The sequence below is a fragment of the Takifugu rubripes genome, chromosome 9, assembly GCF_901000725.2.
Source record: "Takifugu rubripes chromosome 9, fTakRub1.2, whole genome shotgun sequence".
NCBI classification, from domain to species: domain Eukaryota; kingdom Metazoa; phylum Chordata; class Actinopteri; order Tetraodontiformes; family Tetraodontidae; genus Takifugu; species Takifugu rubripes.
Genome location: NC_042293.1, coordinates 3,716,573 through 3,729,208, shown reverse-complemented (window position 1 = coordinate 3,729,208; position 12,636 = coordinate 3,716,573). Strand labels below are relative to the sequence as shown.

The following is a 12,636-nucleotide window of genomic DNA, read 5'->3' as shown; positions in this document are numbered from 1 at the left end:
CAAGGAATTACAGCCACCACAAAATGGCACCCTCCGTGCACTATCCTGGGCCCAAAACATGAACGATGAAATAAATGCACTGAAGCAAAGTATAAAAGTTTTTCCAAAATTTACATGTGAGATACTATCAAGAAAATGTAAACTATATACACATTAGTAATAGCACAGTGCTTATATCTTAAAATTCTAGCATAAATTACTTTGATGTTGCCAAGGATTAATAATATGATGTTTGAGGTGGTGTTTCATTACAAACGTGTAATAATTAGATATTTCAGCTCATGATAAAAAGTCTTTTAACTAATCAGGATAAACGATCAAGACTCTGAATGCACAAAGTGGATAGCAAAGATTAACACTGACACTGCACTAATATCACGATGATGCTTTGCTTTATGTTAAAAAACAGAACAAGAGCATTGAGAATTTAGACAGAGAACTCGCGCAAGGATGTTTGGGACAAAAGGACATATGAAAATATTATTTATGCTGTCAACAGCTGTACAGCACCACCTCCATTATCACCGCTTGGATTAATGTCCATGCACAAGATTAGGGCTTATCAGAGAAAAAAAAACACACATATTTTGAGACTATAAAGAGCATTTAAACACCAGAGAGGCGTCTCAGACGCACCTTTAGGGACAGAGATGAGGTGATTCTCTGCTGCATCCTTCTCATTTATGGCCCAAAAGGGCAGGCTTGATATTAACAGGTTTTAATGTAAAAGAGCTTCTGCTCTTTAAACCCAGCAGAGCAGCAACATACTGTAATATGTGATCTGCAGGTGTGTTTTTAAAATCATCAAATCATTACAGGAGCGATTTCAGGTCGGTGGTGATATTATAGCTTAAAAAAAACACACAAGCATCGGTGTTTTCCACATCGTTCCAATGAGAGCCTCAAGGGCCACAGCATTGTCACAACAGAGAAGTGCAGACGGGGCTCAAGGATGGGATGTATTCTCGATCACATCACAAAAATGCCATTATCCGAGACATTAACCAGCAGAGAGCACTCTCTCGCGATCCCACAAGAGTACGGACAACGTATCTAAATTCTGCCGATAAGTGTGTCTAATTTCCTTGTTAATGACCAGCTCATATCATTGGTAATGGGATTTTTTTTTTAATGTACTTCTATTTGTGGTGGTGACTGAGAGCTGGAAGAGTGGACTCAGACCACTTGATAAGGATGGTGTTATTTGGGCAGAGTTAGCTTCTGGTGTAATAATGCTCCATGTGCACAATGCACTTTTGTGCTACGACATTTTCAAAGATATTTATATGAATTTCCTCATTCTGGTCTTTTCCAGTAATCCCCACACATAAGAACATCTTTTTATCTGTTGCGGTGATAGGATAATGTTCAATAATGGGCTGCACTTTTTTTTTTTTAAAGTGTTGCAGCTTTTCCGACATATTAACTCAGCCTGCCTTGCAGAGTTGCGACCACAACTTAGTGCCAACGTCTTTCCTTACGTCGCCGCAAAGTGCTTTATCCAAGACAGATAGGTCATGATTGTAAAGCTCCCCACTTTGGGTTGATCCAAAGGTCAATAGAAACATTTGTTCTCTTGGACTTCACGGACTGTTTCATTTATTTGTTCTCAACAAAAGGCAGGAATACTCACGTATAATGTAGCATTAATTTCAACGATGCTACGACAGCGCATCTGTAGCCACCCTTGACCGCCTAATCTGCTTTGAATCACAAGTCAGTATTCACCCCTTCACACTCGCCTCCACACCGGTGACGGGGAATAACTCACAGGGTGCAGCTTGCTCATTCGGAATACACAATCACACACAGTTATGCACCAAAGATGCAGATTCAGGAGCTATTTAGGATTCATTATTACGCTCAAGCACACTAAGACATCCTTTTGGGGGCCCAGAATCAAACCAATGACCTCCGTATCACTTGATCTGCTTAGTTCAGTGCGGAAGTATAGCTTTTGTAAGAGATTACGCCTCTGAGAGGTGATCCATGTGTGTGTTAGCCCCACTAAGCCCTGTGTTATTAAGCATTATGCGTGTAGTTTAACATGGAGTTACTTCCAGCATCTCTTTTGAATGACATTGAGGCTTTTCTGCTCTTACCTGCAATGATGTCGTCCATCTGCTCCAGGGCTGCCTCCAGCATTTGGCTGGCCTCCGTTTCCACAGTGACGGCGGGAAGCATTGGGTCTAGTTCTTTCTAAATCTGCGAAGGAAAAGCAAACAGAATACTCGGGTCATTTTAAATAATGCAAAACACTGCGTTGACCGGGAGTGAAACTTTAAAACTCACATCAAGTGGGTGATCACACCCCCTGGTCTCTATGTAAAAAAAATGTATTTTTAAAAATGTGGACTCTTCAGCAATATCAGATTCCTGAATTCCATCAGGGCTCAAAACAAACTAGACGATTCTTAGTTTGGTTATTTGTAAATTAGTAACGATGAGCCAATTAATAAGGTGCCACAGTCGCAGCTGCTGTTTAGATTATTTAACTATTGTATTATTTTAAAGCAGGTTTAATAATATGCCCACAGAGCCCCTCATTTTTCATCCATGCATGTCTCTTATCTTGGGAAAACACCTCTGCAGGCCACAAAGCAACTACACACGCAGCTCGGAACACGAACACATAAACTGGAGTTTCACAAACACTTTTAATTCATCGGAGCCGGATTAAGTTTTCACGGCCGCCTCTGGCTGCTCTTCCATCTTTGCCACCCGGGGTTCCTGCTTTTCCCTGCACCCTCCTCCTCCTCGCTCCTGTCATCCCTCTTATTCCTGACACTCATTCCTTCCCTGCCATCTCTCCTTCAAGGCTTTGGCTCCTCTGTCATGCTGTCATGCTACATTACAAGCAAATAGACATCAACATGCGGAAATCAAGGGGAAGGCCGGTGATGTAATCTGCTGCCAGCCTGGGAGCGCATACCCCACCAACACCCCACCCCTCACCCTCATTCCCGCAGAGCTGCCCAATGCTCATCTACATTAGCACCAACGTTTGTAGCCAGGACTAATCCAAACAGCTGACACATCTGATCTGCAAAACATGCTTTCCAAAGGCCTTATAGTAGCACACAGCCACCGACCTGCTGCTGTCATGTTTTCCCACTGTTGGGTCATAACAAGAATTTTGGTGATCTACAGAATGATGTGCAAGCATGTTTGGCAAAAGCCCAATACACCGTCCGGGCAGAAGATTAGCACTTATGCTACATCGAAACTTTTTTCTACCGCTACAGCCCAGACTCATCGAGGGATGGACTCCAAATGGACCCCCAAAGTTACCATCTTGTTTGAGCCAACACATCTCCAGAACCTCCAATGAGATCTGGGAAACATGGAGTCCAAGTCAACACCTCAGACTTGTGCCTGTGCTCCTCAAACAATGCTAGAACCACTGTTGCTTTGTGAAAGGGTGACATTTCCAGAAAGGGCTGCAACAATCCTTATGTAGGTGGTGTCAAAGTAAGATCCACATACAGTAGATGGTGGACCCAATCCTTGCTTCTTCCCATAGTGGACCCTGGTGCTATGTGTTCCCCAGTTAAGTGACACACCCACCCATCATTCTATGGGATGAAAATAAAAACGTGAGTCATCATCAACATCTTATAAGTTCTGGTTGCCAGTCTTGCTGCAAGGATGGTTGCGCAATTTTTGGACTAACAGACGGCGATGGTGTCATAGCAACAGAACAACTCAGTTGGAGAGGAATGGCCCAATATTGGACCTTGTTCGCAGTCAACTCCATCATTGTCTTTGCATCGAGGGCGCGGGTACACCTACAGTACCTGTGTGAGTGAGTCAGGAGTGTCTGCAAACACAGAAGCTGTCCAGTTTTATTTAAGAAAAGTGTAACTTCTCTGTTCGCATTAACATATATTGCATTTATTTGTGTACTGAACTAACATCTCACAAAACATCTGTAGCTGGGAAGCAAAAGGTGCTTAGACTGCAGAAGATCATCATTCTTGCAACACCAACTGGTGCTTTCAACAAAGATAAGAGCTCAGTGTCCACCGCGGGAAGACAGAACGCTTGCACTAGTGTCTGCTGCATCAGCCATCAGCACCATGCTTCACTTCATCACCATCACCATCACCAGACCTCCATCCAGCAGCACTGATCACTTCACTCCACGTCAACGAGCTGAATTGGTCCTGAGCCAACGGAGGATGAAGGCGGAGGATGCTTCTGTAAACAACTTTTCTTTTCATTAGGCTCCGCGGCCTGTTTATTATGCTCATTGAGTTGCTGTTTTCTACGACTGTGGGGTGGGTCATCGTGACAAATGAATACTGCTGCGAGCACGTGAGGAGAGCAGGACCGCTGATGAGCTCTGCCGTCATTTCTTAACTTGACATGAGACATTTAACCACACAATAAAGCCTTTTGCCGTAAGCCAAAGGTTATAAATAAGACAAAAGGTGCGTCCTCTTCCGTGCAAAGCTGAAGACTGCGAATGACCAGCAGCTAAGCTTTAAAGTGAAACAGCAACAACTCAGATTTGCAGAAGGAGGAATGGCCTCAGATGCAGCTCGTCAGCCACGGAAGCATGTGCTGCGTTGCACATTCGCTGTAAAAAAAAAAGTGCTGCCGCAGCTAGATAAGCGGAAATGTTACGACTAACTTCTGCAGTGGCGTCCTGATGGGACCACTCATGAGGTGTAAATAATGGAACAGATTTACGTTTTGATGATTACAACCATCGTTCTACTGCAGATGCTGCAATGTAATGATAAATATGATGATAAGTAAAAGCACAGCAGCGATATCAATCAACATCGGTATAGAGTTAAATTCTAGCATCACACCAAATAATCGTGGACTACCATAGAACCGGATGAGGGAGGCTTATGGCAGTGGGTATAATGTGATCTGTGAACTGTGGCTGATGCATAGCTGCTGGGTGAGCAGGAACATATATGTAGCTTCACGTGACTCAGCAGCGAACTATCTGTGCTGCTCGGCCATTATTGCCTTTCATTTCTTCTCTTTCCTTATCCCCGCAAAAGTGCATTTGGTTCAATTCTGCTAAGCTCTCTTCTGAAAAAAACAGGGCCCTTTCTGTTCCTTCCACATATTATCTAATCCTTTTCTGCATGTAGTCTCTGCGCTCTTCTCGGGTCAGTTCAGCGACTCGCCTTCCCATGCCTACTGTAATCCATTTTGCCTTGAGAGTGAGGGTAATGAACCATAACACAAAACAACACATGACTTCCAGTCAGTGATGATCATGAGGCTCACGGACAGTAATGTGAATAGTCAAACATCAGTTTTAATCTTTATGCCCTGAAAAGACCGCATCTGTCCTCTTATGCTATAATTCTAACAGTCATAATAAGAGGATAAATTAATCAGATAGGAAACAGCAAATAACATGTGATCATTTCTTCCATTTCTTGCTCTTAAAAGTAATATTTATTACCGTTAACAATGACATTGAAAGCTGTACGGATGAATTAAATAAGGTATGACCAGAAACGCTGGATTTGGAAGCGTGCTTGGAAGTTTAACCCGACCTACTTCCACCTTTAGACAGTTGGGACACAGCTGTTATAGAACACACATTCACACCAAGCAGGTAACCAGCACTGCCACATTCTTGTGAAATGAGTCTGGTAGCATCATAAACATGACAACATGCCCATTGGCAGCAACACCTACCATTAGTAGAATAATAGGTCATAAAAGGGCCGCGTGTAGATTCCCCTGTTAAAACCACGTACACTAAAACTGCTAGGCCTTTTTTGGGGGGGCGGGGGGGATCAATAATCAAATAGTAAAAGGGAGAGGAAATGCTCAGAAAACTTGTCCGTGCATGTGTGCACGGACAGCCAAACCACCTGACCTGTTTCCCAGTCGAAAGTAGAATGACAGGTTAGGGTTCACGGAACCCTATAGTTTTGCTTGTGTGAATTTGAAGTAATTCAACTCTAAATCCCATTTGCCTTTTTAAAGAATTGATTTTATTTCATTTTGTTGAGTTTATTTCCATTTTGACGAGAGAAACATCAGTAAATAACAAGGGTTAAAGTGTCAGTGCAGCAATGAGGGCAAGTAAGAACAATCTGCATTCAAATATTTTTTACAAGTAAAGCTAGTAAATATTAAGACTTAGTGCAGGTTTAGCAGCTAAAAAACTGCAGTTTAAACAGTTACCTAAAGAATATATAATAATGTGGTTCAGAATTATAACACATTATTTTGCTACTGGGAATCATGTCAAGGAAATGTCAAACAGAACCCTTCTGACAGATTTATAAATGTGTAATTTTATAGTACTTGTTATATCACGTCACTCTTTTATTGTTTTATGAAGCTTGACTTTGTTTATTCTAAATCCCTTTCTACTTTGCTTCTTGCATAGCGCAGATTAATTTTGAATTAATGATTTTGAAGCTACAAATGTTCTTTGTTTGCCCTTCACTGCCTACTTGATTATAAAAATAAGGAACTCACAGGAAACCGAAGCAGGTGAAGCAGACCTTTCGTGATCAAAGTCTGCAAGTTTAGCTGAATTACTGAATTCTCTGACAGAATCAGAAGGTCAGGAACATCAGAAGATTCTATTATATACACACTGCATATGCAGATGCCCCCAAAAACTAGTCGCCATTATGCAAAAGTGTCACGCAACAACTGTGGGAAGATGCTGGCGTACCTGCACAAGAGCCCGCGCAGACACGGGGAGAACATGTGAACTCCTGAGGGGGATGAATCAATGTGTGACGTATTAAAAGGGTCGTGGCGAGCGGCGGCAGAATGCGGCCATTGTTTCCATGGTGGGAAAAACCAAAAACTTACAAAAGGTTCAAGTATTAGGACAAGCCAGTCAGAACGGGAAATGCATGTGGTCATTCATGGCTGTGAAAATCAAGTTAACCATTAATAATGATGGTTGTGTGTCTGTGTGTGCATAGGTGTGTGTGTGTTTAGTGTTTCTCCTCATTTGGCTTAGCCTGTTTGGATTAGTGTCACCAGCTTGAGGCCAGACCTATGCTCCCCGGGCCCTCCTGTCAGACAGCGTAAAGACAACTCTCTGTGTGTGCATGTGTGTGGGTGTGTAAACTTGTATGGAGACCCCTTTTTACACTGATTGGCCCCTGAAGAAGAAATGAGCATGTTTTCGATTACCTAGATAGGATTTTTACAAGAATTTACGCATTTGAGGGGGAAGACGCCTCTCACTTGACCCCAAAGTTTAGGGTCAGTGTTTTGCACATCCACACACGTGACACATCTGAGCCAGGGTGCATCTGCAAGCTAGCTTATTACATTTCTACTACAATAGTTCAAAACTAGAGCACAACACATTACCAAGATTTATTTATTTTTAGCCAGGTAAATAAATTCCTGGTAATAAATGTTCTCCTGGGGATGTCAAAGGAAAAGGGACCATTGTCTAATAAAGTAAACATGTAAAGACATGTTAGTTCTTGATAGGATGGAGAAATGACTCAGCAAAGTCACACAACAACAGACCATTATAGTATTCAGTCCATTACAGGCCTGTAGAATTCCCCTTTCTCCAACCAACCAGTGGTTCAGAAGAAAATAACCATGAATTATTTCAGGACAGTCCAAATTAAACATGATTTTGTCTTTACAAAGCAAAATTTTGTTTTTTCTGTGGCCTCGATGGGTCCGGAGCAGTATCGTCCAAGAACTCATCAGAAGGACTGGAACAACACTGCAATAACATAATACTGGGACATCCATTCATTCAGTTCATTCATTCATTCAGTTCATTTATTTACATTTCTATAGTCTTATATTTTATATTTATATTCTATTTTTAATTTATTCTATTTTATTTCTTATTTTATTCTATTTTTATTATTTTTAATATCTTAAACAGTGCTGTGCGTTTCTTTGGGGAGATGCTAATTTCCCTAATGGACACCCCCTTAAGGGACCAATAAAGTACCCTGATTCTGATTCTGATTCTGATACCCGTTGAAGACAGTCACAAGCTCATGAGACAGCTAAAACTAACCAGTCAGCTGGGAACAGAGAAATGCTCCGATAATACAACGATATCCTCATACGAACGTATACTGGCACAAATGCATCTTTGTTAATACCAAAAAATTGATATATCAAGTTGAAGAATTCCCATCCTAGTCATTAAATCCACTAGGAATAGTCCCACACCGGATACACGTAGTTCAAAGATTTGGATCACTACAACCAATTTTGTTGGGTCGTGACTTTATTAGTATTTATTCAAACTACCATTATAACAAAAATGACCATATAATGACTGGGGAAGGGGGGGGGAGGGGCTGTTTCCATAATAAAGGCCAGTAGGACGTGTTTTAATGGAGGCCAGCACCTCTGTTACAGGAGATATGAGTTACACGACACCCTGTAAATGAAGCAGAGAGAGACGGATCACTTTACTGGATAATGTTCCAGGTGTACTAGCGCAGACGGCGGGTGCACGACGACATCAGGTGCACGCACAGGAGATACAAAACTCAAAAAGCGAGTGTTTTGGAAGGACCACTCTATAGCTTCCATTCCATGAACCAGCACAGAAGATTTTTTTGTGTTTTTTACTGTGTATCTCATCAAATTCCCCAGCTCTCACCAAAGATGTCTCACTAATTTCCGGTGTGCAACTACCCTCCTCCCTCACTTCCTCTCTTCACCCGTGCTTGATATGTTTGCGACTCATCGTCCAAAATTTGAGATCTGACCAGTTAGACGATGACATGGTCCGTGTGGTCCACTGGGAACACACATTTATGGATGGATAAAACATAGCAACATAGCAACCCGTGGATGCATCAATGAAAGTCTGCACACGGCTCACAAAGCAGCCATTATTGGAAAACTTAACCAGTTATAAATGCCTGTAACCAAACAGGGTTTTAAGGCCTCAACACCAGTAAAAACTGGGCAGCAAAGCACATAAGGACCCAAGGACATGATGTTAGCAAGCTTTGCTGTTACGTATTATGATCTTTATCAACAATTACTCCTTCGAGAGTGTTTTAAGTCTTTTGTTTTTGGACCTGGCCTGGCTGGTTATGCCTGAGAGGAAGCCCAACACGCCCTACCGGCAGGTTGTAGTAGCGCTGGAGCGACCTGCACCGCTTTACACGTGAACAATGAATCCACTAGCTCCATTCATGGAGACGAAGGCAGGAAAAACAGAGGGAGACGAATACTTGTCCTAACAATTTGCACACAACGCAGGAAGACATTTTCATTTTGCCAAAGTGCTACGAGCTTAAAGTGCCATCTCAACTAATTACCCGTTTCAACTGTTTGACAGCCCTAATTATAAAGGTCATTTAAACCCACTGGATTTACCAAATAAATGTCGTGGAGCAAAGGAGACGGGATCTGACTTGGTAGACAGAATCTGTCAGGCTCCGTCTTCCTAGGACATTTCATTTCAGATATATGGGACAATATTAGACAAAGCTCTCTTTCTGTGTGACAATGATCCTAGCTGGGAAAACTGGTTAGTGGTGTTTGACACCCACTGTCCACACACAGTGTAACTGTGTAACACCCACACCCACAAATGCATGGGAATGCCACTGTGCGTGTGTGTGTGCATGTGTGTGTGTGTGTTCCGCAGGTATTTGTGCTCTCTGTGCACAGGCCAGCTTTCCCAACCTTCTTTTTTTTTTCTATGTCTTCTTTCACTTTCTCTCTCTCTCTGACTTTCTGCTCCAGCAGAATAATTTAGGTGATTCATTATTTTAAGATCATTCTTGCATGCTCTTTCTAATAAAGCTTTGTTTATGACAACATGTGTTTCTAAAACTTTTCTTCACCTCCAGTTTCATCTCAACAAGACGAGCCCGCATGTTTGACAGCGGCTCCAAAAAGAGGACTTTTCAAGCAACTGCAGTTTTACAAAGTACATTTCTTATAATCAAGCGATCAATCAAGCTATCAATTCCAATTTTAGTGCGTTCTGCCATATCAATTACAAATACTTTACATGAATGAATGTGTCACGTGTGTCAGCAAAGACCCTTATATTGGGAAAGAAGCTTTGCAGCAGTCAGTCTGCCCATTTCTACATCCACCATCATGAGGCTTTGCTTTAAACCTCAATGCTTTCCAAACCACAGTGAGGGAAAAAAAAAGAATCTACTCATTTTTCTCTTTGAGTGGATCTCTCTGTGTCCCGCGGACTGGAATATGGCTACGCCAATGTCTATTCTCATTTCCTTTACTCCCACTTCTGACAGCGAACTGAAGATAAATGTCTAATAACGTCTTCTTTTCATTTTCATGTCTGCGTTTCCCCTCTCTGTTGCTATCTTCCCTTCCACTCCCTCAGCTAGCGCGGGATTATTCCTCGTAGATTAAGAGGCAGCCTTTAGCTTTCACTTTTTTGCCGACCCCCGATCTCTCATTAATCTCTGCCGCCTCTGCTTACGCTCCTTTGCCACGAGAGAACAGCGATTACCTTAAATAAGCTACAGTGGAACAGACGGTAAGATGACAAAGCAATCACCTGAATTGACATGGCTGCAAGAGAACTCTAGGTTTTAAAGCTTTGATCGCATAAGTGCCAACGTTTGCCACTCCTCTGTGTGCAACACGTATGCATATGAGCACATGCAGCCATTGAGCATGTAAAGCTGACTAACAACACTGCCAACGTTGGTTAGTCAAGCTGCTTTGGTTTCCTTTGTTGTCATCAAATTCTCATAGGTTGTGTGTGAGTTTGAGGCCATTATGGCATTGAGAGGTGAGATTAAAAAATAAAGTTATTTTCCGAACAAAAACACGAGGGACGGATGCATTTCATTCATCCTCCACTCTTTCCCACTTCAAGGGTCACCTGAAGTGGACACACACTACTACAATAACAGGGCAATACTGGAAACACTGGAGGGACTGGTTTCTGCCACCCAACTGCTCTCAAAAAGAACCTTAATTATTTCATTTTAGACAACAGCAATGGTGCCTTTCACCCATAGAATAGAGGCACAATTTATGCCCAATTCCTCTGCAGTGGACTCTGTGGTGTGTGTGTGTGTGTGTGCGTGTGTGTGTGTGTGTGTGTGTGTGTGTGTGTGCTCTTGTGTGTATAGGAAGCTCCAGTGTTAGATGCAGCAGATGCTTAGGCAGCGGGGAGCCACACATCAGCCTTGATATTGTTCCATTAGTAAATCAGTACCCCTCCTTCGCCCCCCTTTCCCCTCGCCTTTTACTCACGCTGTCAGAAACGGATGATCTGCAATTACACAGCATGTGCCACTGCATCTAAGCATCATTTAATAGCTCCAAGCTGACAGTGCATGACGGAGCAAGCAGGGAAACAGCACTGTGACAATAAAAAAAAGCACCATGATGTCTTTCCTGAAGTACACGCAAAATCACGCTGCTGTTATGTGGAGCGGGTGCAACAAAGTAAAGTGCAACACGGCAACTTGAGCAACTTTGAACTACTTTTAGTGGAGTCCTTATACATACAAATAAACATAAAAGGTGGGGTGCACCTCTGGTGGACAAAATAAAACGTATACACCAGGTGCCAGGCCAGTGGATAAAAGATTTTTTTTTAAATATATATTGTTTTTAAAATTGAATTGGTTTGCCTTTAAATGGAAATAAACGACAGATCGATAGATTAAAAATAGATACTATAAGCACCCTACCAGTGGTTAAAAATGGTGTATTTTCAGCAGATGAAGCTGGTTTCTTCTAGCTGGTGAGTTCAATGGTAAAGGCTGTTCTCTAAAGTGCTTTTCTAGTCAACACCATGTGGAAAGTTAGAGTATTTTTTCATTTTATTTCTAAAATATCAGGTCCTCACTGCACATAAAGTATAAAGTACCATCACTCCTATGTTCAATTTCATTTAAAATAAATGCAAACTAACAATACCGAAGGCACAGAACTCCACATAAACCAATCTATCCATTGGAACAGACTTCAAGTAAAGAGGATCACACGCTTTAATAAACCCATTATATTTTCATGTGATTGTTAAAAATCGATTAAGTTGTGAGGACTTTCCCTTTGTTGACATGTCAAATGCTGCAGTCCGACAACGCTTCTCAGACACGACCAGTAAATGACAGATCCACCACATTTCAATGACAGTTTGGAGCGTTTTCCAGTTGTTTTTACTTACAAACAGCGACTCTTGCGGTTTAATTGATTTTATCCAAGTCGGTCCTTTACTTTTCTCTTCGGGTGACACTTTTACACGAAGTGGAGATGTCAATATGCTCGCGCGCCTCAGGTAGAACACACACGCCGCACGAGCTGGAGTCTCCGCATCGTCTGTGTCGCGTTGAAGCGCGAGCTTCCTCATATCACCTGCCATGTGACGACCACGAGCTCCTCCCTTCAAATAACATCTGCGGCACGCGCTCTCCTCCGCGAAAATAGCTACATACTGGATTATTATTATTATTTAAATAAAATAAATAATAAAATAATTTTAAAAATAAAGATTTTGAGGCAAGTTTTGTTCCATTGATTAACTTGTCATGACGACAAGAGTGGCATTTACTACCGGGGGGAGGAACTATTGATCATTTTAACAGAAGAGAATGGCTGCAGATAAGAAAGGTGAGCAAAAATCAATTATTGGATCAAAGGCTTTAAAAGAGAGCCCACGATTTTCAAGCAGATTAGCCT

At 42.0% G+C, this 12,636-nt stretch overlaps 1 protein-coding gene across 8 annotated transcripts in view; it reads right to left on the bottom strand.

Moving 5' to 3' along the window:
• ppfibp2b (PPFIA binding protein 2b) overlaps positions 1 to 12,296 on the bottom strand; it is a 44,595-nt gene extending 32,299 nt beyond the window's left edge. For 5 of the 8 annotated variants that reach the window (XM_029841671.1, XM_029841670.1, XM_029841668.1 and 2 more), the window contains exons 1-2: positions 12,125 to 12,295; positions 2,103 to 2,205 (exon numbers count right to left, since the gene is read on the bottom strand). In XM_029841671.1, coding sequence (XP_029697531.1) covers positions 2,103 to 2,184 — 82 coding nt within the window. In that variant the 5' untranslated portion in view covers positions 2,185 to 2,205; positions 12,125 to 12,295. Of the gene's footprint in view, positions 1 to 2,102; positions 2,206 to 6,468; positions 7,109 to 12,124 lie in introns of those variants that run through there. The other 3 variants (XM_029841666.1, XM_029841669.1, XM_029841667.1) reach the window with 2 other exon arrangements.
• Between the last annotated feature and the right edge of the window lie 340 nt (positions 12,297 to 12,636).